General features: G+C 41.0%; 3 protein-coding genes across 3 annotated transcripts; 2 read left to right on the top strand and 1 right to left on the bottom strand.

Annotated features, from left to right (window-relative positions):
* Positions 1 to 7019: 7019 nt before the first annotated feature.
* sumo1 (small ubiquitin like modifier 1) lies at positions 7020 to 11215 on the bottom strand. Its single transcript, XM_076303412.1, has 5 exons — positions 11086 to 11215; positions 10135 to 10206; positions 9514 to 9591; positions 8256 to 8327; positions 7020 to 8152 (listed from the first exon to the last, which is right to left on the bottom strand). Exons 1-5 carry the CDS (start codon positions 11095 to 11097, stop codon positions 8084 to 8086), a joined length of 303 nt encoding a protein of 100 aa, XP_076159527.1. The 5' UTR covers positions 11098 to 11215; the 3' UTR covers positions 7020 to 8083.
* Positions 11216 to 12208: 993 nt separating this feature from the next.
* On the top strand, positions 12209 to 21051 carry ftcd (formimidoyltransferase cyclodeaminase). Its single transcript, XM_076302686.1, has 14 exons — positions 12209 to 12491; positions 12845 to 13028; positions 13598 to 13726; positions 14025 to 14113; positions 14587 to 14766; positions 15552 to 15689; positions 15926 to 16057; positions 16923 to 16984; positions 17280 to 17409; positions 17752 to 17913; positions 18403 to 18446; positions 19509 to 19647; positions 20385 to 20480; positions 20891 to 21051. Exons 1-14 carry the CDS (start codon positions 12438 to 12440, stop codon positions 20972 to 20974), a joined length of 1623 nt encoding a protein of 540 aa, XP_076158801.1. The 5' UTR covers positions 12209 to 12437; the 3' UTR covers positions 20975 to 21051.
* Positions 21052 to 21541: 490 nt separating this feature from the next.
* Positions 21542 to 22904, top strand: LOC143141997 (uncharacterized). The gene is made up of 3 exons (XM_076302687.1): positions 21542 to 21621; positions 21855 to 21895; positions 22053 to 22904. The coding sequence occupies exons 1-3, from the start codon at positions 21549 to 21551 to the stop codon at positions 22692 to 22694; spliced, it is 756 nt and encodes a 251-aa protein (XP_076158802.1). The 5' UTR covers positions 21542 to 21548; the 3' UTR covers positions 22695 to 22904.
* The last annotated feature ends 3288 nt before the right edge of the window (positions 22905 to 26192 follow it).

The raw sequence follows: 26192 nt of genomic DNA on the forward strand, positions 1-26192 counted from the left end.
CTCCTCTCTCTCACCGTACATCTCTCACTTACATTAAGAAAAAGAAAAGGAAAAGGGTGGTCTGTACAATGAAGACTTTAATTTGACCTACATTTAGTGGCCAATAATACTTATTTGTCCAAATAGTACTGTGGACAAAACAAAAAAAAAAGCTATTGTTAGGAATGCTATATAGGTCTACGAATGATTGTCTGCGAGGAATTTATGCTGCTTAGGACCATTCTTTTGTTGCTAGATATTACCTTTTAATATTTCAGTATCTCCAAATTCAGATCTCATTCAAGAACCAACCAGAAATGCTCAAGCTTATCCACTGCAACCAAAGTCCTTTTAGGCAAGTTCCTCCACTCGACGGCCATATTGTAACGCTTTTTGGGCACTTATCGGGCATCTATTTCGGAAGAAAGGCATCACGACACCAACTTTGCTCCAGTGGCGAGATCACAACACATGATTGGCACGATGTATTCACAACACATCACATGAATATTCACATGTCGGCTTTTTTGCCACAGAAGGGGCAGGATATGTGTAGACAACTGTCATATTGGCGTTACATACTAGCCCCATGCATTTTTATGGAGGATTTTTTGAATGCTGTGTCTCCTCATTAGAAAGTCTCTGCTGCAACCGCTGTATTGCATTACAATGCCACCTATTGAAAGGCCATTTTTAATATCAGTCAACACTACATCCTGTAACAAAATTATAAAATTATGTGAGTGTAGTGAGATAAAGCGGGACAGTCGCCTTCCTCATCTTCTGAGCTATTCAAATGAAACTAATAAAGTAAATAAAAAAATAAAGATCAATAAAGTATCTATCTATCTATCTATCTATTGTAAGGGTCCTATGGAGAGCGGTTCATATTGGGATAGGCAGAAGCACAGTTTAATAACAATTAGTTAAATAATAATAAGTCATTAACTTTTCTATTAACATATAGTTTGCAAATAAACATTTAACATTTAAATGATGCAAGAAGTAACTGTTAATTAGTGCCAAAAAGAAATTTAGTTAACTATTAACACATATTAATACAATATTAGTTAATAGATTTGCTAAAACATTAACATACAGATTTTATGCAAACAACTAATATTTAATTAATGATTAAAAAACTATTAACTTGTGCCAAATAGATATGTTAGTAACAATTAACAAATATTAACAAAGGGTTATTATTGAAGAATGCATATTATTGCAATGTACAAAGATGAAATCCTTTCTCTCTCTCTCTCTCACACACACACACACACACACACATGCAGAGCGATGGGGTGTTGGGGTCAAAGAGTCCAACAGGTGATAATCACCAGACCACAATCTTCACCACACTGCCTTGGAATCAACAGGAAGTCCCATAGTCCTTAGAGGCAGATGGTACCACCAGCCTTCCTGTCTTCCGTGAAACACTATCCTCTCCTTTCAGTTTACTTTTGTTTCTAGTTCCCTCCTCCTCTTTCTTCCCTTTTGTCTGATTTTCAGGGCTGATTGAATGAGGGTAGGGGGATGCTGTTTCAGAGTCATGGAAGAGGTGGTGGATAATGTTCTCTTTGTGTGTAAGTGTGTGTGTGAGAGAGAGAGAGAAATGAAGGGGAGGCATATTGACATTAACAGACTTATGACAAGATAATTCTAAAAGTTTTAATATATGGTCATTATAACACTTTAAGCCTACTTAGTCACTTTAGTCATATTTGTCAATATACTGTACAATGTAGGCCAACGCCCACTGGCGATGACATTCGCGTCTATGGATTTAAAGGTCAAGAGATAGAAAACATTTCTAAACTTTGGCGTCGATGTGCATCAGACGCCGCCAGTGGGTGTTGGCCTTACGAAGTGTTTTTTGTGTTTACTAGAAATGTTGACATCTTATTTTACCTGGGTGTGCTTGTTATAAAACAACTCACCACCCTTGCATGTCTGTTCAAATGTATTGTAACTGACTGTAGGCTAATTTTCATATAAGCTGGTTTAATTATCTCGCTTTGCGGGTTACGTCCTTGTGTCAGCGTGTAGACCCTTGTCTAAAGACTCACAGCAGACATGATTAACAAGATGTCTGCCTCCTGGATGGATGGAGAGGTGTTATCAGTGTGTGAAATCTCAGGCGTGTGTGTGCTTCCCCGTTTACCTCAGCCAGAATGCCTGTCAACGTGACTGACAGGGACACGTATGGAATCTCACACCTATGGCTTCACACACACACACACACACACACAGACACACACACGCACACACAAACATACATACAGACAGACACACGCACAGACATCCATACACATACATAATCAACAGCTATGAGAGAAAGAGAGAGTTCCTGGAGCCTTGAGTATTCTTGAAGTGTTTCTCTAGTATATGGGATTTGACAGGCTTTAATTCTCACTGACACAGAAAGCATGACAAATGTGTTAGCACTTGGCCTCCAGTGAGTTGGAAAAATGCTGGTGAAATGCTCCGTTTCCAAATTCCAGGATATGATCTGAGGAGAGGGGGGGTAAAAAAGTTGTAAAAACACTTGTGTCTCGGCGCCACTTTGATCCTCACGTGAGCACTAATGATGTGTGCTCACTGTAAATTTAATCTAAAATCAGGGGACTCAGCGTGATGTCGGAGTTATGCCTGTGTCACTCACTCCCCACAATCTGTGTCCTCCAGGCTTTCCCATGAAACGCTCCTTTTCCCAGAGTCTGTGTGTGTGTGTGTGTGTGTTTATCTTTGTGTTGAAAATGAGCTGGGTTCCTCTATCTGTTTAGAGACCTCCTGCTCCACATGCAGCCTTTTCCTTTTGCAAATAGCAGTGGATTCTGGAGTGGGCGTATGGTGCATAGCGGGCTGTGCAGCTATTGGACCCATGCCAGATCAGGGACGGCAGTGGACCAGATCCGGGCCAGAAGACTGCCAGGTCAGAGCCAGATCTCTGACAGGGTCAGTGTTTTTAATAAGCAAATGTTAAGTCAGTTTTTTAATCTTCATTTTTGCATTAACCATGTACCGCACACACTGGGGAACGAGATTGTGTTTCAAAAAGGATCCCAGTATCATGCAGAACAAATAACTCACCATAACATGAAGGAATTGCTAAATGATGAAAAAGACTTTATTATATTTATATTATAATTTATTATAATACAGAACATACAGCAGATCCTGTCCACTGCCGTGTGCCGTCTGCATCCATCTCCAGTCCCTGTCCCAGGCCTTTGGTCTTGTGGCTCAGCTAGTAGAGTCAGAGACTTTCTAATGAGGAGACACAGCACTCAAAAAATCCTCCATAGAAATGCATGGGGTTAGTTTGTAATGCCAATATGGCCGTTGTCTACACATATCCCACCCCTTCCTCGGCAAAAAAAAAAATGTTGACATGTGAATACATTGAGCCAATCATGTGGTGTGATATGAATACATTGAGCCAATCATATGGTGTGTTGTGAAGACATCTTCCCAATCATGTGTTGGAGCAAGATTGGTGTCCTGAAGCCTTGTGAGTGCCCAAAAAGCGTTCCTATATGGCCGCCGAGTGGAGGGACTTGCCTAAAAGGACTTTGGTAGAGTACCATGTGAACACCAGTCTCATGTGTTTGGATCTTCCATGTCTGCTAAATGTATGCTCTCAGTTGTGGTTTTCTAATGGTGGAACGAGTTGGCAAATGCTATCAGAGCAGGGGTGTCCGTCTCTGTTTTCAAGAAGCTCTTGACGTCACATCTCTCACAAGAAAACCTCTTCTAACACTTCCAACAATCCTAACATGCCAAACTCATACTCATACATACCATGCACTTTTTTACTTAATCTTATGCACTTATATCTTTTGGTTATCTTTTTACAATGTATATTATGGTGATCTACTTAAATCTCCTGTCTTACTATCTTGCCTCAATAATGTAAAATGTTGTGCTTCTTGCTTATTCTAATGTCTCCTATCACACTGTAGGTTGAATGTTGTTCCTTACTTTTAAGTTGCTTTAGATAAAAGTAAATGTCAACAATGTCACAATTTTCTGGCCTTACCATGTGCCACTGTGCCTAAGCCAAAAAGCTACTGTAACAGGTGAGTTAACCCTTCAGCAGGGGAGGTTTGAACATTCTAACAGAAGATTCTGTTCCGCAACAATGTTAGGTTCTAAAATTCCATGTTGAATTCAATGAACCCAGATATTCTTTAGAATGTTCAATTTCCAACATTCATCATCATCCAACATGGATAAATGATGCACCTTTAGGGTAGGTAACAAAACTTTATCCGGATTGAGTTGCCTAAGTGGTGTTCAGTGTTTGTGAGAGCACTCTAGCACACAAAGCCTGAAACTCCCATAGCATTGTCAAACATGTTTTTAACGTGAGGGATACTGGTGTTATTGCTGAAGTCAGTGGTATCGTATTACCTGTCTTTTCTCATTGTCTCTCTGTCTGGAGGGGTGTATAGTTTCCTGTGAAATTTGCCATGATACATTCATTTTACTCTGAGGTGCTTATTTTATGTATGTGTTGAATAGAATGGCTTAGTGTAGAAGTGACTTAAAAACACAAAACCATCCTAGTGTGAGGGAAGAATGAATCTTCTCATAATCATAAATGATGGTAAATGCATTTTTTGCTTTTTAAATCCATCTCTGTCACAGTATGCTTATAATGTCTTGCATTGAAGGGCCTCACTGATTGCAGGAGTTCTGCAGACATGGAGGATGTTTGTTCTCCTACAGGAAAACTTTAGGGTTCAATTCACCCTCTGTGTTTCACATTTTTATTGGCTGATGTAACAAATTCTAGGAGCTCGGACGGCACCTACAAAAGGAGCAGTATGAGAAGTTGGGTAGAACTCCTGTGCACGCGCCTGCACACAAGCACACACGCACACAAGCTTACACACACTGTTTCCTTTCCTAAACTAGTTTCGTACGTAAAAAAAATTAACCAAAACATGCTGTATAAATGTACAATCACCTTCTTCCTCTTTTAAATAAAAAAGATATAGGCATAGTCAGTGTGCAATCACACACACACACACACACACAGCCATCCCCTCCCCCACCTTGTGACTGGCCCACATCTGGTTGCGGTTATGGTTCTGTGAGGTATCCCAGGCAGGGTAACTGGATCCCCCCTCTGGGCCTCCGTTCTGCCCCAGACCCCGTAGCTCCGAGTCTAGCCCACCCCCACCCCAAGCTCCTCCAGCCCCATCCTGCTTCACTTCGCAGGCAGTTCTAAGCCCTGCGCCATAGAAACGGCCGCCAGAGAGGTGATGAGTCTGGTCCAAACACCACCCTGCTCTGGGCTGCCAGTGGGGGATGGTGGTTCTGTTGTTCAATCCACAAATCATAGCGCTGTCATCTCTACTTATTCACTACCTTTTTCTCACAGTGGAACCCTCCTATCATCTCCACCTCTCTCTCACACACACACACACTAGCCTACTCATTCCATTAGTGTTTCCGTTTCTCTCTCAGCCATGGTCTTTTGTTCTCTTCAACTCATCCATAGGCTGCTATCTGGATGGAATCAGACACCAGGTAACCTAAATGAGAACTCAACCACACGGCATTCAACTATTTAAGCTAAAAGGTTGTGGAGACTTACACACACCCTGCACCATTTTAATGGCCAAAACCCCCCTCATGTAACATGAAACATGTTCCATTAGGAGGTTTCAGTCAAGTCAAGCACGCTACATAAATCTTGATCTACATTACAAAAGTATGGGCTCATAATAATAGAATAACTCAACCTTCCATCAACACATTCTCTTTTCGTATTTCAGTGAGGTTTCACTATACGTGTGAAGTACCAGAGGGTAGAAACCAGAGCCACTTTTCTGGGAAAATGAAACGGTATTGAGATTATAGACACTACCGCTGAGCTCGTGGAATTCCTTTTTAGGTCGACTGCATCGCATATCACGTATCCTACGGAAGCTCAGCGTATTTGCCAGAAGCTGCATTGTTGTTGAACATTGCCATCTAGTGGTAACAACTAAAAAATTCCTTGTCAGTTCCATACGTCTCCAGTCTTGCTGTGTTGTCTGCGAGATGACAGTGAGTATGCAGAGCAGAAAGATGTTGTAGGCTATCTCTCACGTGTTCATCAACCGCAAATAATTGGGTAAGACGATAAAGGTCGCCTTTATGTCCGAGGTCAAATATCCCAGATGCCCGCGGGTCTTTGAAGCTTCCGGTCTACTGGAATGTGAGCGCACACATTTCTCTGGCGCCCGTTAACTATCAGATTTCAGTCTGAGGCCGGGGGTAGAAGTCAAAACTAAAACATTTCAGAGATCCGCTTGACCATTAAACGCACAACGCTTTCCAGTGTATCGCCTACATAGGAAGCGAGATCAGTGGCAGGCATAGGCTATGTGGAACATAGGAAGAGACCTATGATTAAGTGAGTGAATGCTCTAGGTGAACTTACCAATGGAGACAAGTTGCTATATGCATACTGAAGTCACAATCTCTGATGTTTTCTGACACATTTTATTTATAAAACAAGACAAAAGAAAAATAATATCCATTCTATGTCCATAAAACCACCTGGATCAGCTATCCTTTATAAAGAAAAATATAATACTTTAGAAACAATAGAAGTATGATGCTGCAGTAAAATGAACACACACAAATCCACCTTTACATGCCATTCAATCACACATACAAGAACCTTATTTTTTGGGAGTCTTCACTTCAGAGGGCAGAGAAGACAGTGAGCATGGGATCATTTGAAAAAGAATGGAAAGTCACACAGTTAAAAATAAATAAGCATGATTACAGGTTAAACATGCGCTGCAAGTTGATGTAGAAAATAACAACCCTGTCCTCAAAAACAATCAGTGAAAAACAACAACACACAGCCAAGATTTACTGGAACACCTTTTCAATGTAAATGAACCATTTAAACATGATCAAAGTTATGTTCACAGACATGCAAGCACTTATTTGGGCTTAATAAATCATTCACTCAGACTAAATTAAACATTTAAACACACATTCTTCAATATTTTCATTTTGATTTAAAAAAAAAAAAAAAAAAAAAAAAAAAAAAAATCTGTCTGAATAGCAATCAGTATGTGATTACAACGGATTAGGGATAAATGCACTGGTTTCCCCTTCAACATATTGCCAATGGTCAGACATCAGATATTACTCTGATTGAAAGCTCTATACATTATATTAGAGCTTACTATAAGGACAAAACCTGCAGGCTAAAGTTCCACAACACACCTCTGTTTAGCAATAAATGAGAAGTCATCATCGCAAAGGTGTATTATGAAGCTCTCGTCATTGTACTATTGTTAAGTTCATCTTCAGCACCTGATTAATTAAAGTTTCTGCCCGAAATTAACATGTGTATGTGAAGTCACCTACAGAGGGCACATATGCCCTTGACTCAGGGTAAGCCTACTCATGCCAGCTCTGCACAGAGGAAGAGTGTTGACTCTAGGAGTGGTTCCTGATTAGGCTGTAGTATCAAACCCCCGTCACAACAGGGCTCGGAAGTACATTTAGCATGGTAGGCCACACTGTGGTCTCGAGAGCTATGAGGTGCTTACAGAGACTATGGAGACATGAGATGAAAGCTTCTTTGCACTCAAAATCAGACAGACAGCCCCCCAACACACACACACACACACACACACACACAACACACACACACACAACACACACACACAACACACACACAGGCAGTGGAGTATTATGAGGGATCGTCCTGAGCTTTGGGCAGAACCCAACAAGTCACTGTATCTGATCTCACTAAGCACACGTCCTGACTTGTACCCTGTATGCGAGGTACACAAGAGAGATGAGAGAAAGGGGGAAAGTGAGAAGGATTAAGGAAAGAAGAAAAAGAAGAAGAAATGAACACTGCTGAAGAGAAGGAAATGTTATCCATCCATTCACACATTCTGGCTCAACATAATCTATTAAAATTCTGCAATCATGGTGGCAGGAGGGGATATTTTGATCCAGATGGTTGCATGATCTCCTTTCCTATCAATGGGAATAGCAAATAAAACCAGAGAATAAAGTCATACATACAAAATAAAAATAATAATAATAAAAAAAAAAAAGCGAGGAGGATTTTCTTCTAGTCATTCCAATGGCCACCAGTCTGTTCTTGGTACACTTCAATGACATCCTCATCTTCCATTCCAAGCTACAGAAAAAAGAAAAGAAGAGAGAGTAAATACACGTAAATAAAACTACTGCATCTATTGCCATCTTTCCCAAAACACTGTCCATGATCACTAGGAGCTTACCTCTTTGGGAGTCTGGTTGTCTGCAATTCTCTGTCCTTCAAAAAGAAACCTTAAGGTATTCATGGGAACACCCTGATAAAAGATAAAGCACAATAAATAAATAACTAACAGATACAGAGGGGTCTAAAAACTAATTTGATTTCAGATACTTATTGTCCAGCACCAGATGTTTCTGATTTACTATTAAAATACAAACTATTATCATCTCCTACAACCTTAACATGCAATATATCAAAGTACAACAGACTTCACTGCCTCAATATACTCAATGTAAACTGTGAAGCTAGCTAATATGTGGGGATGTAGAAGCCCTTCTGCTGGGATAAGAAAAGCAAACGCTATGCAACAATTTGCCACTTTTTTGTTTTGTTTTTTTGTTGTTTTTTAAATCAGGCCACTAGTTTGGCATCTTCAAACTCCGTTTCATGGTATATGGGCATGTGAAAGACTGATAAACACAGGTGTTGTCCCCACCAGTCATCCAAGATATGCACTATGCAGGTCTGTGTTTAGGACAGGAAAACCTTTCAATGCATTACACTGCTGACTATAAGGGGTTTGCACGGACGTCACGTTCTGGCCGGTATTGGCGGTACTCAGTAAATGAAGTACAATGGCGTATATGCACTTTGAAATTCTTACGTGATTGTCGCCGTGTCTAAACAACAGAAAAGCTCATCAAAATGTGTCTAAGATGCAAAGGCATATAGGGCAGGACTTGGACCACAAGAAAAGGCAAGATATTTCAAGAAATTACGGTTTATTGGCAGCGCAGATCCATATGAGTTGGGTTAGCTAGATTATAATGAAGGATCCGTTACTTAACTTGGATATCATGGTTTTTTTTACATACAGTATGTATTTCTTTATTTTAATGTATTTATATTTGAATGTAATGTACTGGTCAATGGTAAGATACCCAGTATCTCAGGTGACCCTATTTGAATTTCAGGCAACCCCAAGGTTGGGAAACAATGGCCTAGGTTGTGTTTGCAAGGTTTTACATACATTTTGGGTAGAAGGCTTGGTAGTTGTGGAACACAACTCTGTATTGCAGCTTTAAATGTGTGTCTTGACATAGGATTATTTATGCAAACTGTACAAGCCCTAACTAATCTCTGGTATGATAAATTACTATTTTAGTAGTGAGTCAACTAAATACCAAAACAGACCAGAGTTAAAGATCACAAGTCTGAACAGTTGATCTTTCATATGCATGTCTGGATATCCCCAACAGTTTAAATAGAGCACATCTTACCTGTCTCTGGCTGTAGGATTCTTTCAGCTTCTTTAAATGTGTCGTCATCTTCACCTTGAAGTGAATTTCACTGTTGTCCTAAAAAAAAGGGGGGATAACATTATCTGCACAAGCTGGTCTCACAGAATTGTGACAGCAAGACATAATAGCATGTTATCTGACAGAATACATTTTCCTCATGTATTCTGGAGACTAAGTCACGTCTCCATCATAGACCTGATTAACTTACAAACAGCTGATGTTTTTTTCCCCTTCTGACAAAATTTTGTCACAAACCAGTTAACCACACTCTATTTTCTTTCTGCTCCCTAATGTAATATTGTGAGGCAATTTGACCGTTGAGAATCATGGTCTTCCTCCTTTATTTAACATAAGGGAACAAGTTTAATTAACTGTTCCCTTCCACAAACCACCTGATGAACCACCCTGATTAATTTAGCCATTTCTGCCCACAAGAGATCACTTGGGCTAACATACAGTATCACATCCATACAAAGTAAGAAAGTCAGACCAAGGGGAGATGTTAGGAGGAATGTAATTAAGCTTAGTGTTTGACAACAGACAACCAATTCACACTGCGTGTTGAGGCACGCTCCTTCTCTGTGTCCTTCACAGTCTTACCTGGCCGATCACCTTTAATTTAATATATTCTCCATCCTTTTTCTCTCCTCCATCACTTGAAGGCTTGGTCTCCTGGAATGGAAAAGAAAGGGATTCACTCAATTCACCTTTGATCTGATGACAACATAGTGTGAGGACAGTATACAACATTTTAGATTCATTCATTACTCAAGTACCAAACTGTCCCTGCTGCGAAGTCGATTGGTTCTGCCAGTTTTAAGGCCAAAGACTATCTGATATTAGCTATTATGATATATATCTAGTAGATACCCAAAGATCCACTTATGTAGATATCGACAATACCATCATTGACATAACATAAACAATAGGCTACACTTCAAGTTAGGGTAAACCTTTTAAAACCTGAAGTGATGCAAATGTTTTCTTTAGACAGGTATGTAATAACCAACACTCACGTAAATTAGAATAACACAAGTATTGACAAACACACAATCCATCTCTATGGAATATGTCAAATATACGTAAACACAGTAGCTATAATGGACAGCAATAAGCACAATCAACCGTAAAACAGCTAAGTTTGAAAGGCCTGGCTGCATGACTGCAGCAGTGATGCATCTTGCTAAGTAACGTTACTCAAGTGCTCACTTTTATTAGCAAATACTATGTATAATTCATATCAGCTCGAAAACGGCCTCCATTAAGTTTGACAGCCCATGAATGAGGGAATCAAAGTCATCCAAACTTTGCCCTCGTAGCTGAGAGTGAAAGTACAGTGACTGCACAGCTGAACGAAGTAGTAAGCTAGGTAGCAAAACATTCCGCCACTTCTACATTCACTATGCAAGGGATAGCCTATGCGCTAACTAGCTTGTCTGCTAGCTAACAGGACTGAACACTGCAATTCGGCCCATCAGCTTGTTCCGTTAGTTTCTATCTACCCAATCAATAATGGAGGAAAAAGCATATTTCGCCACCAGCCCCACTCACCGTATCTGACATTGTATTCCACAATGCGAGACCTTTTTGAAAGAGTTTTTATTTACAGTTCAATGATCTTGATAGGTTATCTTCACTAGCTCTACCTACACAGCCAACCCCCACAACACAGAAAGCACTGACCTTATTGGAAACAATGGGCGGGACTTCCGTTGACAGAAAACCACTGAAAGTCTCCGCGAAAGCTGGTTAATGCTGATGTTTGGCTTAGATGTAACATTTTGACGATAACATTTTAACGATTTGAGTACAACAATAAACTGCAGTAAAAAAATATTGTGGCGAGAAAATGTAAAATGGCATCTTGATTGTCTTTGCCACAGCACAATGAGATTATTTATGCTGTATTTTGATATACCTCCCCAGAGGTCACTGTAGTCCACTGATGTTAAGCCATTATTTTCTATGAGAAAATTAAGCTACATGAGGGTTTTAATGTCAAACAACTCTCGGTAGGCTAATTAGCCGGGAATAAGACGTTTTTATGGGGCGCTAGCTATAATACCCCTTTTTGTGTCAACAGAAGGCACTCTGTGTTACGAAACCCACTATTTCACCAAGAACATTCTCCAAACTATGTAGCGTAGGCCTACAGTTGCGCTTGTCCTCGAAAGACAAACGTTTTTGTACGGAACAGTAGACAACAACGCGCAAACTCTTCGAGACAGTCCCTTTCCACCCCTGAACACTAGATGGCTACACTGCCGTAGTAAAAGACACTCACATTCACACCAACAAAAACAAAGCAAAGAAATGTTTAAAAACTTCCCCGAGGAGGTTCAAGATAGTATAGTATAGTGCATTAACTGCATATGAACAACAAATAATTCCTCTAAAACGGTCGTTTTGATAGCCTACTCAGAAATATGCAGACTTGACAAGAGCTGCACGAAATGTGTGCTTTGCAATGTTCCGTGTTTGTGTTTTTCTTAGACTTAAGTGGTGTGTTACTTGGTTTTCTGAATTGGGTTTTTATCACAGAATGCCTGGATACTGTTGCTTACTGTTGATACGCCATGTAGCCTATCTCCTCTGGTAGGCTACTATTTATCAAACATGTTCAAAGCAGCCAATTGGATCAGATCCTTTGGATGCCATCACATGAGGGGGGCCCTCTCCTCTTGGGCCCCTGCACAAGTATTTGGGGAGACAGGGAATCATTGCCCAGTGACCTACATAGAGGACAACGGGGCAGGTTAATGATTCCATGGTTGCATAGCTTCAGTGCCCTTTTTAAAGGGGAAGACAAGAGTTGACAGGCCAAAGAGTGTGTGAGCTTTTGAGTGTGTGTGTGTGAGTGAGTGAGTCTGATTCTCCTCTCAGACGAGTAATTGTATCCTGACATGGCTAAGCTTGTGGAGTGCGTTCCCAACTTTTCAGAGGGTCGAAACAAAGAGGTGAGGCTGCGGGAGGACAGAGATGGTGATTTTGTTGTCTAATTTGGGATTTGGCAGAATCAGATTGAGTTAAACTGCTGCTTTGGACTTTGCCATTTTTATATACAGAGTCAAAGCATGACTGCCCTGATATGTAGGTATAATGTAGTCATTTTTCCCAGACAGTGATAGATGTACCATGCAAGAGAGAGATAGAGACAGAGCGAGAGAAAAGTCATGAAGAGCAATTGGTCATGGTCAAGTAATTAAGTGACAATGTAAAGTTCTGGTATGGAAGGTACATGTGAAAGGTTAGTGATTCTAAAATCAGAAATATATTACTGCAAACTGATATGAAGTGATTGACTCTGTAGGTGATTGATGCCATCGCAGAGGCCATCTCTGGTACTGAAGGATGCAGCCTGCTGGACGTGGATCCAGGTTCCTCAACAAACCGAACAGTCTACACGTTTGTGGGATCACCCCAGGCAGTGGTGGAGGGGGCACTTAACGCAGCCCGCATAGCCTTTCAGCTCATCGACATGACCAAACACTCAGGTGATTGTCTACAGCACTTTCTCCTTACTCTTCAAGTTGACAGGCCAAAGTGGATTCTCCTCTCAGAGGGTCGAAAAGGAAGAAGAAGTTGAAAGAGACTCTTAAATGCCTCACCTTATAGGCCATAAGGAGTTTAAACCAGTAAAGGCTCTGTAAAATAGTTGAGATGGTTATGGTTATGGTTATGGATACGCTTTTGTCCAAAGCGACATACAAATACAAAATAATATAATACTTAAATTTAACAGGGAACAAATTAAAATGTTGGTCAGACTATAATAAGGAGAATAGCAATAATAAACAACAAAGACCTTAACTGCAAACATTGATGAATCAGCTCAATGGCCCCATATGTAAACGTAGGAGATTTCCCACAGTGGCTGATCAACAACCATTTAATGTTACGCAACATGATAGACACAGGATAGAACAACAATGCACAATTGGCTGTCAGCAGTCGCATATGCACCACATGTTGTACCATAGCTATAATTCATTAAGATAGACTTTGCACTTTGCCTGCCAATGAAGGCCCCTTATGTGTAATAAATGGGTGAATGTTTTTGCAGGGGAGCATCCCCGCACTGGGGCCATGGATGTGTGTCCCTTCATCCCTGTTCAGAATGTCACCATGGAAGACTGTGTCACCTGTGCCAACCTGTTTGCTCAGAGATTGTCAGATGCTCTACACATCCCTGGTGAGGTTTAACTTTACTCTTTGTGTGTGTACAGATGTTGGGGTATATTGTCCTCTTCAGGACTATGTACGGAGATATTGAGGGGCATTATAGGCTTGATGACTGTGTATGTATTGATGGGAAGCATTTTGAGCTTCATGCCTGCAAAGGTTGTGGTGTATTTGTGCTTTGTGTTTGCGGTTAGTGTTTGAGCAGAAGTTAGTGTGTGTTCCAGTTTTTCTGACTTCCTGTACAGATGTTGGGGGTTTATTAGCCTAATATCTGAATTCCTATGCCACATGTTTCGTCTATTTCACAGTGTATCTGTATGGAGCAGCTGCTCGTCAGGAGAACAGGACATCCCTGCCCGCTGTACGCACGGGAGAGTACGAAGCACTGCCAGAGAAGGTATCTGTTGTACATTTACAAACAGAATATTACATACACCTGGTCCTAGATAGGTCCTGTACATAAATTAAGCCCAGTCCTATAGACTACAAGAAAACATTCAAGTCTCTATTGACACAAACATATAATCTTGGACTAGGCGTAATCAATGTACTGTCCATATATTCCATTTTGTAACATTATTAAAATGTCTTAAGTGGTACTTTGAGATATGTGATGGTATCTGGGAAAACCCATCACATGGTGAAATAAAAAATCCTTGATATCTGCTCCGTTTCAACCCTCTCTGGTTAAATGTCACCAACTTCAGATTCTGATACCATCCTAGCAATATCCTGGATACCGTCCCCTAGCAACATCCTGGATATTGCTAGGATGGTATCAGAATCATAAATTGGTGAAATTTCACCATGTGATGGGTTTTCCCAGATCCAGGTTTATTTATGGATTCCACATGCATGTGTGTTCTCCAGCTGAAAAAGAGTGAGTGGGCCCCTGACTATGGCCCTGCCACATTTGTGCCCTCCTGGGGTGCCACAGTGACGGGTGCTCGCAAGTTCCTCATCGCCTACAACGTTAACCTGCTCAGCACCAAGGAACAGGCCCACCGCATCGCCCTAAACATCCGGGAGCAGGGTAGAAGCAAGGACCAGGTAACCTGGACTCCTCTCACGTTACTTCATAACGTATTATGTAGAGTGTGCCAGCTGTGGGTGTTTTTGGGGGCTTCCTTTTTGTCTGCAACTCCAAAAACTGTGCTTTTTGAACCCTTTGCTCTCTTGTTTGTACTTGGCTGTGCTTTGACCCTTGCGTCAAAAGGTCTCTGTTTGCTTTGAGACTGTGAGAATTGCAGATTAACTATGGAGAGAGAGAGCGAAAATGCTTTGTCCTGTTTTGAATAACTGTGAGAATATGCTCTCATTAGACCAGAGATGTGACAAACTAATGCTACCAGTGTTGAGAAAAGTGAATTTGACGTTTATCTCGTGAAACAGTAACAGATGACAAGGTAATAGTTGCAGCTGAAATTAAATCACCCTCATTTAAATGATAGGACGAAGTCCAAAGTCAATGAGCAAAGTGTTTCGCACATGAAATGAAGGTATGTGGGAGCACTGAGCTAACCCACCAGTGATCTTGCTCTTGGTATTAATTTAGCAAATAGAATTTATTTTATTAGCTGTAGTTAGATTTTAGATTTTGCCCGCCATTTAAATTAGGACCCTAAGGCTTACAACACCCTATGGCATACTGCAATCCAGAAGATTGTGCCAAAGGGAGCTCTTATGGACATGATCTGTGTGTGATATTTCACTTAATGATGTACTATGCATTTAATAATGACTCATGATTGATTCAATAATTATGCTTAATTGAAATGGTAGTTAGTCAAGTGTCATCTTGACCCGGGATCTGACTGGAGGCATTGGTGTTGCAGCCAGGTCTTCTGAAGAAGGTGCAGGGGATGGGCTGGTTCCTGGAGGAAGCCAACCTTGCCCAGGTGTCCACCAACATCCTGGACTTTGAGCTGACCCCACTTCATACAGTATATGAGGAAATTTGCAAGAATGCGCGGGTAAGAAGGATCTGAATTCTTATGGGTGTGATGAAGCTGCGGTAACATCACAGACTGACAATCGATCGACCTGAGTTAGATCACCGCTTTTGAGTGTCCCTATGGATAAAAGTGTTTGCTAAATACCAGTCAACTTTATCAGCCCTATCTATGATTCTATAAACTAATGTAGAATGTAAAAAACATGAAGTCCCTCTCAAGTGATGGGAATTTCCTTCGGTGGCCTTCTCCTATAGGATCTGAATCTGCCTGTGGTGGGGTCACAGATAGTGGGACTGATTCCTCTTCAAGCCGTGATGGACTGCGCCAATTTCTACATTCAGAAGGAGAAACTGTTCATTGTAGAGGAGGAGCACAAAGTGCGGCTGGTGAGTAACCTGGAGGACACACAACAAGCACTGATGTCATTGGCTGATGGGGAAAAACTCCCCCAGGGGAAACAACAAGAAGTGATGTCACTAGCTAATGGGGAAGAATGGGGACACATCAGGCAGTGATGTCATTGGCTGATGACTCAACACCCTTTTGTGACATCACAACAAACTGTGATGTCCTAAACTCATGGTAAAAAAAACAAATGGCTATAACTATAACTTAACCTGATCTCTGTATCAGTTCCTGTATGTACACAATCACGTGTACAAACAATCACTTAGACTATCCTCTGCTTGTGACCTTTACACACCTCTAAGCCTCTACACAGACTAGCAGTAGTTTATAGCACCTAAAACATCCATCAAGATCCATGAACATGCATTTAACAAACATCTTTGAAAAACAGACTGTACATATTTGAGAAGAGTTACCTTTAAGGTCCAACTAAAGTTAAATGATGGGAAGGCAGTAGATTTGACATTGTGGAAATGGTATTTCAGGCTCACAAATAGGAAATCATTTGTAGCATACAGTGCTGAAGGTCTAAACTGAAGCAGCCTCATGTTGCATGGTGCTAATTAGGGTCATCTGCTGATGAATGGAGAATTTCTAGTGAATGGGCGGTGGTAGCGTAGCATAGTGGCAAAGGAGCTGGGCATGCAGTAGCCTGGAAAGTTGTAGGTTCAATTCCTGGCTTCCAACACTGTGCCCTTGAGCAAGGCACTTAACCCTGAGTTGCTTTGGAGAGAAAGCCCTTTGTAATATAATTGACATATGTAAGTCGCTTTGGATAAAAGCGTCTGCTAAATGAATAAATGTGAATAAATGAATGGCTGAGGTTTCCTCTCCCTTCTCTAGGTGATCAGCAAACTGGGCCTGGACTCCCTGGGCCCTTTTGTACCCAAAGAGAGAATCATTGAGTGAGTGTCTACCATTAATTTGGCTTTCTCAGAAACTAGTGTGTGAAGTACAAGGCCCTACACTATGTAGGAAAGATGTAGAAAAGAAAACAAGGCTATAAACGTTATACAACTCAGATACAACTATGTAAAGAACCATTTAAACAAAATGTAAAATACTGTAGATATATAATGCACAGTAAATATCCTCATTCAAACATCAACATGCCTTGTTTTCTCAATTAAGCAAAATTGATGAATTTACCTCTGATAAGTTTAGTTAAGGACCTGTTGACATAGCTGCTGGATCTGTCAGGTACATGGTGAAGGACTGTGAGGAGGACGGCCGTCTGGTGTCTCAATCCCTCCAGCAGTTTGTGCGCAGTGTGGGGGCCAGGACTGCTGCCCCGGGAGGTGGCTCTGTCTCTGCTGCCATTGCCGCCATGGTAAAGACCCACAACCCAACATAAAGTATTGTCCTTATTCAGGGTAGAATTCCACTCACTGATAAAGGCTTTATCTATGCCATTGCCGACATCAACACAATGAACTTTGTGAATAAAGGACAGCACTCACAGTTCTTTCAACACATACAAACCTTATGGAATGCAACAGTATGTTCTAAGAGAAATGTGTTAGCTGTCTGAATGTTCCTTTATTTATTACTTGTGCATTACATAACAATGTCCTGTGTTGTTACAGCTCTTTATTTAGGGCAGGTAGTTTAATGTTTGACCTTGACATTGACCTTGACCTTACACATAGTGCATGTCCTTGTGCTGGTGCAGGGGGCAGCTCTGGGTGCCATGGTGGGGCAGATGACCTATGGGAAGAGGCAGTTTGAGAACCTGGATGGGGTGATGAGGCAGCTGATCCCGCCGTTCCACCAGGCCATGAACGAGCTGCTGGACATGGTGGATGCAGACTCCTCTGCCTTCAACTCCTACATGGTGAGTAGGGCTGTGCAATTCGTTTTTTCAATTATATGATTCTGCTTTTCAATGTTTACAAAGACAGCGTAATCAAGAAAAAATATATTATTTGACTACATTCCATTTTGCAATGACATTTTGGAAATCTGCTGTTAAGAAGACAAATTTATGTTTTTCAAGTTTAGTAAATGCAGGATGTTTACAAAGTCAATTAGACACTGTCTCTTAGATTATCAGATGACATGACTCCTTTATAGTGGTGTTAGAGCATACTGTCTCTTAGATTGTCAGGTGACATGACTCCTTTAGTGGTGTTAGAACATACTGTCTCTTAGATTATCAGATGACATGACTCCTTTATAGTGGTGTTAGAGCATACTGTCTTTTAGATTATCAGGTGACCTGCATGATTTGGTCTTTTGATCTCAAACCTGATGAAAGTTCATGATAAAATGTCACCTACTTGGAGCCCCTCCACTTATTTTGACTTTTTTTCCCCCATTTCAGACAGCTCTGAAAATGCCAAAGAGTAACCCAGAGGAAGTGAAAAGGTAAATATAATGGAGACTGCATAACCAATGATTTGCAAATAAAGATATCAATAATACAAAGATAAGCATTTATATGAATTTACTAAAAATACATTTAATTTTTTTTATGGCTTCGACTATTCAATTATTGACTTGTGGAGAAATAAGAAAGATGAGAATCTATCTTTTTGTTGAGATACAATTGCATGATTGTGTTCCATTGCCATCTTTGGTTTAGCATTGCCTCTATCTTAATTCGCATATGATGTGTATAATTACATTATTGTGCAATGCAATGCTATGCTATATGTACTGAAACCAGTAAAACAGACTGTGCAAGACAGCAAAAGGGAGTGAGGGGGAGAAAGTATCTATTTTCCGTTGACGACTTGGACAGGAGTGGAGACCTTGAGGATAAAACAGGATCGTAAGACTCGTCTTTAGTGACTCACACTCTCCTAGTCCCATTGTGAGGAACTCAAACTTTCACACGCACTGAGAGCCATCCTGGCACCTAATTAAGTCTGTATGTGTAATGCAGGCGAGCCTGTTGGATGTTCACAGCTATCTGGAGAATGTGCTTCACAATGCAACACTCACTCACATGTCCACCGATTTGTTCCCTCTTGCTTGGTCATACCTGACAGGCTCTTCTGACTACTGACACAACGTGTTGCTCAGTGTTTGTTAGGTGGTAATAAAGATATATCCACAGTCAAAGCATTAGCTTTTTTAGTAGTAACCAACCATATAAATAACGAAAAGAATGCACACCCTCCGAGGTGCTGGCAAGGGAAAATAAACGATGAAAAACTTGGTCACCGCACACTCTATCTGTTTTTACTAGGTTCCAAGTAGTAACCAACCACACATTTTAGTTTTTTTTTTAAAAATGCCTATTACAGCATTCTTATTGTTGTCAAGGTCATACCCATCCTCCGGCCTTTTCTTAGAGGCCAGATATAAAAATTATTTGAAGTTCAAAATCAAACCTTAACCCCTGTCATTGTTTATATCCTATACAGTATCCCCCCCCCCCCCCCCCCCAAACTAACCCCCTCTGCCCCCTCTGGTTTTGTTCAGGAGGGAGGCGGCGATGCAGGACGGCCTGAAGAAAGCGGTCGGGGTGCCCTTGGGTCTGGCCGAGAGGGTCACCCTGCTGTGGCCGTCTCTCAAGGAGATGGTTCTCCATGGAAACGTGGCCTGCAAGTCAGATGCCCAGGTGAGTGTCAGAGGCACAGTGGGCCAACAGACAGGTGAAGCAGAAAAACACACAGTCTCATCAGTACCTGTACATTAGTACTGTCAGCATCATCAACAGACATATCAGAAACTCCAGCAGGGTGATCGGAACCCTAATGTTATAACTGTCAGTGTTGCAGAAAATATAGTCAGAAGCTTCAACAGTCATCAGTACCCAAATGTTAGAACTCTTAACTGTAGTGCATAGTGACGCTCAAACAGAGTAACCAGAACTGTTGGCATAACAAACATACTACAAACTGGACAAGCAGGATCTAAATTATTGGGTTTGGATACATGCCACGAGATTAAGCGATGCCGAACTATAAATAAGAGTGCACTCATTTTCTGCAAGAGTCGTATCATTGTTTCATGAGCATGTCACATCACCCATCTTAAGTGCTTCTCAGATGGAAAGCTTCACCTATTCTCTGCCCTACTACCTCCCACCCCGCATGTCATGTGAAAGACAACTCAAAATTGAAGTGCCCGCAATGCCACCTCAAAAGTTTATTTTTTTTTAAATCTTACAATGTCAAAACTATGCCCGCCCACCGTACTGCCACTCAAACCTATCCCTTGCCCGCTTTTCCCGCCTTGCCTCGTCTCATTAAAACTGAATTGAATACTAATGGGTGTCACTTCTTATGTGAAAAGCCCTTTATATTTATGTTCATGATTTATGCTTTGTGGTTTGTTTGTTTACATGGTGAACAGGTAGCAGCAAAAGCCCTGGAGACAGCTGTGTTTGGAGCCTACTTCAATGTCATCATTAACCTGAAAGACATCACAGACAAGTCCTTCAAAAATGCTGTAAGTCTGCAATATTTTTTATTGTAAGAAAAAAAAACACCCTTGTTTTTACAACAATAGACTGCGTCAGTCAACTGTGATTAAGGAGAAAGGATATAGAAAAGGTGTTAGCACACAAATGTATCTTTTTGTAAGTCACTTTGGATAAAAGCGACGTTCAACAAAAGTTATTGTGTGCACATCCCACCCTCTGGCAGGTGCAAAACCTACTCAAGTGAAAAAATATATAATGTCCGCAACACTGCTTTAGACTCCCATATATTTAATGTACAAAGGCAACGTTTTGACCCTGCTGGGTCTTCTTAAGGCTTCTTCTGACACTTTGGATAAAAGCACGTGCTAAATAAATAAATGTAAATGGAAATGTAAGCTCTGCTCATCTCCTTGTCACTGTCCCTCTGTGTCCACAGACCCAGCAGAGAGCCACGGTCCTGCTCGAGGAGGCCAAAGCGAGCGTCCGAGCCGTCCTGGAGGCTGCAGACACAAGACAGTAGCGAGGACGGGCTGCGCCCAGGACCTGATCTTGGCCCCGGCTGGACCCCGGCTCTGGGGTCACGTCCACACAAACGCCCTTTTCCACTGCTCCATTAAACATCATCACTCGTGTTACAGCTCACGGCTATGTGTCATCTCTTTGTTTTGCATTGTGTGTCAAACTGAAGATAAATGGGTGAAAATAATATTTATAAAATAATTATATATACAGTATATATATATATATATATATATATATATATATATATATATATATATATATATATATATATATATATATATATATAAATATAGATAGTTCTTAAATAAAAATACAGTGCAGGATAGTGTTGTTTATGCATAAATGTTTCTGTGGCAATGCACTATGAGAGAGAGGGTCAACACAAAGTTTATGTGTGTGCGTGTGTCTGTTTGGTGTCTCTACGTCTGCTGAGAGACACACAAAAAAAACACAACCACACGCAAAGACAAATCAAAAAATACATTCAAGTATCAGGGTGTAAAATCTAGGATGACGTTCCCATCACCAGAACCCCACCCAGTGCTGCTCCACCCCCGCTGTACATGAATATAATGGGCTGGAGTTATTCTCACTGTGCATCAGTTCACAAGAGAGACCACACCACTGTGACATTAGCTCTTGTAGGTAAGTACACATCTATGTTCATCTCACATCTATGTTCATGTTGGATGTAAGTGTAGGTGCCATATAAGTAATACACTATTAATCACACTGAAATAGATCCAAAGTAACAAAGAAAGAAGGTGTGTTTTGTCTTGAGCATATTTTGGATGACGCATGCGGCAATTAGACTATTTTGATCTGTCTAACCCAACTGACTGGTTTTAAATGGTGTACCTCCTGCCTCTTTCCCACAGGATCCTCAACACAGAACCAAACATGTTCAGCAGTAGTTCAGGTAGGGTGTTCTTTACCCCTCATATGTCCTTAATAATAATAACAACAACAATGTAATAAAAGTATAAATATTATAAATGTTATACTTTAAAATGATAAACTTGCATAACAATGTGGAGGTACACATAGCTAAAATGTCCCTTGTGTGCCGGTCACAGGTGGACAACATCCTTCAGGTTTTGACCTGGACGATGCCATGGGATGTCCCTCTGGCCCGCCTGAGCACCACGGTGATGACCGTCCCCATGAGGGTGACCGCCATGGTCCAGAGGGTGATCACCATCGTGAGCGCAAGCATAGTGGTGAGCACGATGACGACTGCCGACCCGAGAGAAGACGCAGCGGCGATCGTGATGACCATCATCACCGCGAGCGCAGGGGCAGTGGTGACCATGACGACCACCATCACCCGCAGCGTAGAGGCAGTGGTGAACGGGACAAACATCACCACCGTGAGCGCAGGGGCAGTGGCGGCTGCGACGATGGCCATTCCCATGGCCGTAGGCACAGTGGTGACCGTGACGACCACCACCATGGGCGCAAGCACAGCCCTGGCCACAGGCGTGACCACAGTGGCAGCCGCAGTGGAAGCGGGAGTGACAGCGAAGGTGGTCACCACGGCCGCAGGAAGAAACACCACAGCGGGAGCGGGAGCGACAGCGATGAGGGTCACCATGGTCACGGCCGTCGTCACAGACACGGCCAGGGTCGGGGTCAGGGTCATAGTCATGGTCATGGTCATGGTCGAGGGCGTGGTGGTCGCTGTTAATGTCTCTGTACAGTCAGCTTTCTGGCTATGATGGTGTCATGCAGTAACAGCCATAACTTTAAACTACAAACGAATTAATTATTAATAAAGTTGATTATTCCCTAACATTTCCTATCTACATTATTTGTTTTCAGAGGTTATGTTTACTCAGGAACAATAATGTTTGGCGATATCTATATGTTGTAGTGTAAATGTATATTGTGTAAAAGTGTCCCAATACATTGTAGGTGGGGAAAAGTAATCTGCTTGTCTCATTTATACCTATTATATATATATATATATATATATATATATATATATAGCCTGTGTCTTTCTTTCATCCAGACTAAAATATACCTGAGGCATGCAGAAGTCCGAGCAGAAATTGTAGTCATCAGATAGAAAAACACAGGTAAAAGGCAAATCAATGGGAACAAATGATCTCACCTAAGGAAGTGGTGTAAATGGAGAACAGAAGAGGCCCAAGTACTGATCCCTGAGGTACACCTGTGGTGGGGTCATGAGACTTTGATACCTGCCATTGCCAAGACACACCGAATGAATGTCCTTTTAATGTAGGATGCAGCTCAGATAACATAGAGAGGAGAATGACATGGTTCACTGTGTCAAAGGCTGTCGATAAGTCAGGTAAAATTAAAACTGATGACTGAGCGGAGGCTTTAGCTATATTCAATGCTTTCGTCACAGCTAAAAGAGCAGTTTCTGTAGAATGACCGCTCTTGAAACCAGACTGCTTAGAGTCTAGTTGGTTGTTCTGAGATATGAAATCAGAAACTTCCTTGAGCACCACTTTCTTAAGAACCTTTGACAAGAATGAAAGAAGTCTGTAGTTCTTCAAATCATCTAAACTGACTGAACTTTTCTTGAGAAAAGGCATTGCTTGTGCTTATTGGAAAGTAAAAGGACCTCAAAACTTAATAAACATTGCATTGCAAAAGATTAATGAATGAATTAATAACATGCATCACCGCCAGTAAAATAGTGGGTGTGATGGATTACAGAAGAGCGGATTGAATGGGTAATAGAAATGTCTTCCTTATTAAGAGGAGAGAAAGAATCCAACAATGCCATGTCTACACAAAGTCTATGGGCTCATTGAACTGGGCCCTAATCAACTTTCTCAAAAATGTTGCAGTCATCTACAGATAGTCAAGTACTTGACAGTGGTAGTGGAGGATTGAGAAGAGATTTGAAAGTAAAGAAAAGGTTTTCTGCGGTGTTTACATTTTTCCTCTAGTAAAAATCCTTTTGAACAAGTGAAACTAGGGATGAAAAAGCAAATAGCAAAGACTGGTAGTTACAAAGATCATTGGCTTCCCTGGATTTACACCATTTGTTTCTCAGCAGCTTTTCCTTTTGTCCTGATACTGTTGCTGAGCCATGGGTGACGGGGATTAGTCTAGAACAAGAGGACATGCAGCGTCTAAACAAGATGCTAGTGTAGTGCAAAGTGTGTCTGTAGCATCCAGTGTTGTAGTTAGGGTTGCAAAATTCCGGGAATTTTCAAAGTTGGAAACTTTCCATGGGAACTAACGGGAATATATGGGAATTAACAGGAATAAACGGGAATTAATTGGAATAAACTGGGAATTTGTAATATTGCAAGTTAGTCTATAACAGGGAACTTAAATGTAGGACGTGGACCCCATCTTGCAGCATAATATTAGTTAAAACAACCTGATTTAATGCAATTTCAGTCGAATGTCTACCCTGCACATCAGTCAGTCACATGCACACAGCAATTTAGCATAGGCTAGACATAAAGGAATCTTATGGTGCGTTCATGTGCATGGGAAAAAAAATGTTCCAACCAATAGGATTTTGTTGTTGAGTGGTGTGGTGTATCTTGGGCAGTTCAGTGTTGCTAGTTTAGCACGCTAGTGAACCATAGGCAGAGAATGGGATTCCCGCAAGCATGCTAGCTAGCTTTGTATGCTAAGCTAAGCAAAAATAGGAACATACAAATCATATTGCTTATTACGAAACAAAATGTTAATGTTTGTATATGAAACAGTTTGTATGAATTACCCAAAATTCCCAGTTAATTCCCGTAAATTCCCATTCATTCCCATAATTTCCTTTAATTCCATTAAAGTTTCCAATTTGGAATATTTCCAAAATTCCCCAGCCTAACTTCCCATGGTAAGTTTCCGGAAAGTTTCCGGAAATTTAGCGGAAATTTTCCGCCCCTTTGCAACTCTAGTTGTAGTACTCGAGTCCAGGACTCAGACTCGAGTCCGAGTCATAAGCTAAATTTAGAGACTCGACTTAGACTTGAGCACCACTGAATGACTCGAACTTGGACTGGGACTCGTACATTCAATCCATTCAAACTCGGAAATTGAGACGAGGACTTGACTTTTTTTTGTAATGTCATCATTAGGCTATAATTGTAATATGTCATTAGAATATTATTTGGTATATGATTTTAATATCTAAATTATTTTTTAGTATTAATATTAGTGCAATGGAATGGTTGTCCGTTTGGAATGGTTGTCCGTTCGAACCTGGACTTGGACTCGAGACATAGTGACTTTATTACAACACTAGCATCACTAACCTCTGAGTTTAGAGTAAGTAAAGTATGCCACTAAGGTGGCAAAATGATTGCTTGAAAGACTTCTGAGATTATGCCGAAACAAAACTATAGGAGGAGGAACAGCTACTTTCCAGGAGACGCACAGATAATCGAATAAAGTAATGAAGTAATGATATATGCAATAGATTAACATTTCCTGTAGTACAATTATATAGAGATTGTAGTACAATTATATAGTACAATTATATAGAGACCAGTACATCAGTCCTTAGGTTTGTGAGTAAGAGGACTGTGAACATATGTGAGATTAAATGAGTTAAGTTTAGGGATCAGAAGTCTACTGAATGAGTTGTCCATAATGTAGAATATAGAATAGAATGCGGTGTTAGCTTTACGTCAATTGTAATGACACCTATGTCTTCCAAAAAGTCCACAGAATATTATCCAAAAAGTCTTGGGGGTCATCCAGATGTTTTTTTTGCCAAATATGAGACAAGCCTTTGTGTTCTTTTTGAATGAATGACATTTTTGCCCAGTCTCTTTCTTACTGTGGACTCGTGAACCCTGACCTTAACTGAGGCCAGCAAGGCCTGCAGTTCTTTAGATGTTAGTCTGGGTTATTTTGTGACCTCCTGGATGAGTCGTCGACGCGATCTTGAAGGAATTGTGGTAGGCCGGCCACTCCTGGGAAGGTTCACCACTGTTCCTAGATCTCTCTATTTGTAGATAATGGCTCTCACCGTGGTTTGTTGAGTCCCAGAGCCTAAGAAATAGCTTTGTAACCCTTTCTAGACTGATAGATGTCAATAACTTTGATTCTCATCTGTTCTTGAATTTCTTTAGATTCAACAGCATTGGCAGTAATCATACCTGGAAGTGTGTGTCTAATGAAGTTGAACCAAATTATCAATTGGGTCAATTGGTTAATTTAGTACTTTTTCACATAGGGCCAGGTAGGGTTGGATAGTTTTCACACATACACACGCAACA

This window comes from Alosa pseudoharengus, unplaced genomic scaffold (genome assembly GCF_046254945.1).
Source record: "Alosa pseudoharengus isolate Yale_2024_CS ecotype anadromous, Long Island Sound unplaced genomic scaffold, YU_APseudo_1.1 YU_APseudo_1.1_scf_24, whole genome shotgun sequence".
Taxonomy (NCBI): Eukaryota; Metazoa; Chordata; class Actinopteri; order Clupeiformes; family Clupeidae; genus Alosa; species Alosa pseudoharengus.

Coding starts and splice junctions, on each gene's coding strand:
- ftcd (XM_076302686.1), top strand. CDS start 12,438: ATGGCTAAGCTTGTGGAGTGCGTTCCCAACTTTTCAGAGGGTCGAAAC. Junction 16,985..17,279: donor CCCAAAGAGAGAATCATTGA/GTGAGTGTCTAC, acceptor TGGATCTGTCAG/GTACATGGTGAAGGACTGTG. Junction 19,648..20,384: donor CCTGCAAGTCAGATGCCCAG/GTGAGTGTCAGA, acceptor CATGGTGAACAG/GTAGCAGCAAAAGCCCTGGA.
- sumo1 (XM_076303412.1), bottom strand. Junction 8,328..9,513: donor AATCCTACAGCCAGAGACAG/GTAAGATGTGCT, acceptor ATCTTTTATCAG/GGTGTTCCCATGAATACCTT. Junction 8,153..8,255: donor ACAACCAGACTCCCAAAGAG/GTAAGCTCCTAG, acceptor TTTTTTCTGTAG/CTTGGAATGGAAGATGAGGA.
- LOC143141997 (XM_076302687.1), top strand. CDS start 21,549: ATGGGCTGGAGTTATTCTCACTGTGCATCAGTTCACAAGAGAGACCAC. Junction 21,622..21,854: donor TGTGACATTAGCTCTTGTAG/GTAAGTACACAT, acceptor TCTTTCCCACAG/GATCCTCAACACAGAACCAA. Junction 21,896..22,052: donor CATGTTCAGCAGTAGTTCAG/GTAGGGTGTTCT, acceptor TGCCGGTCACAG/GTGGACAACATCCTTCAGGT.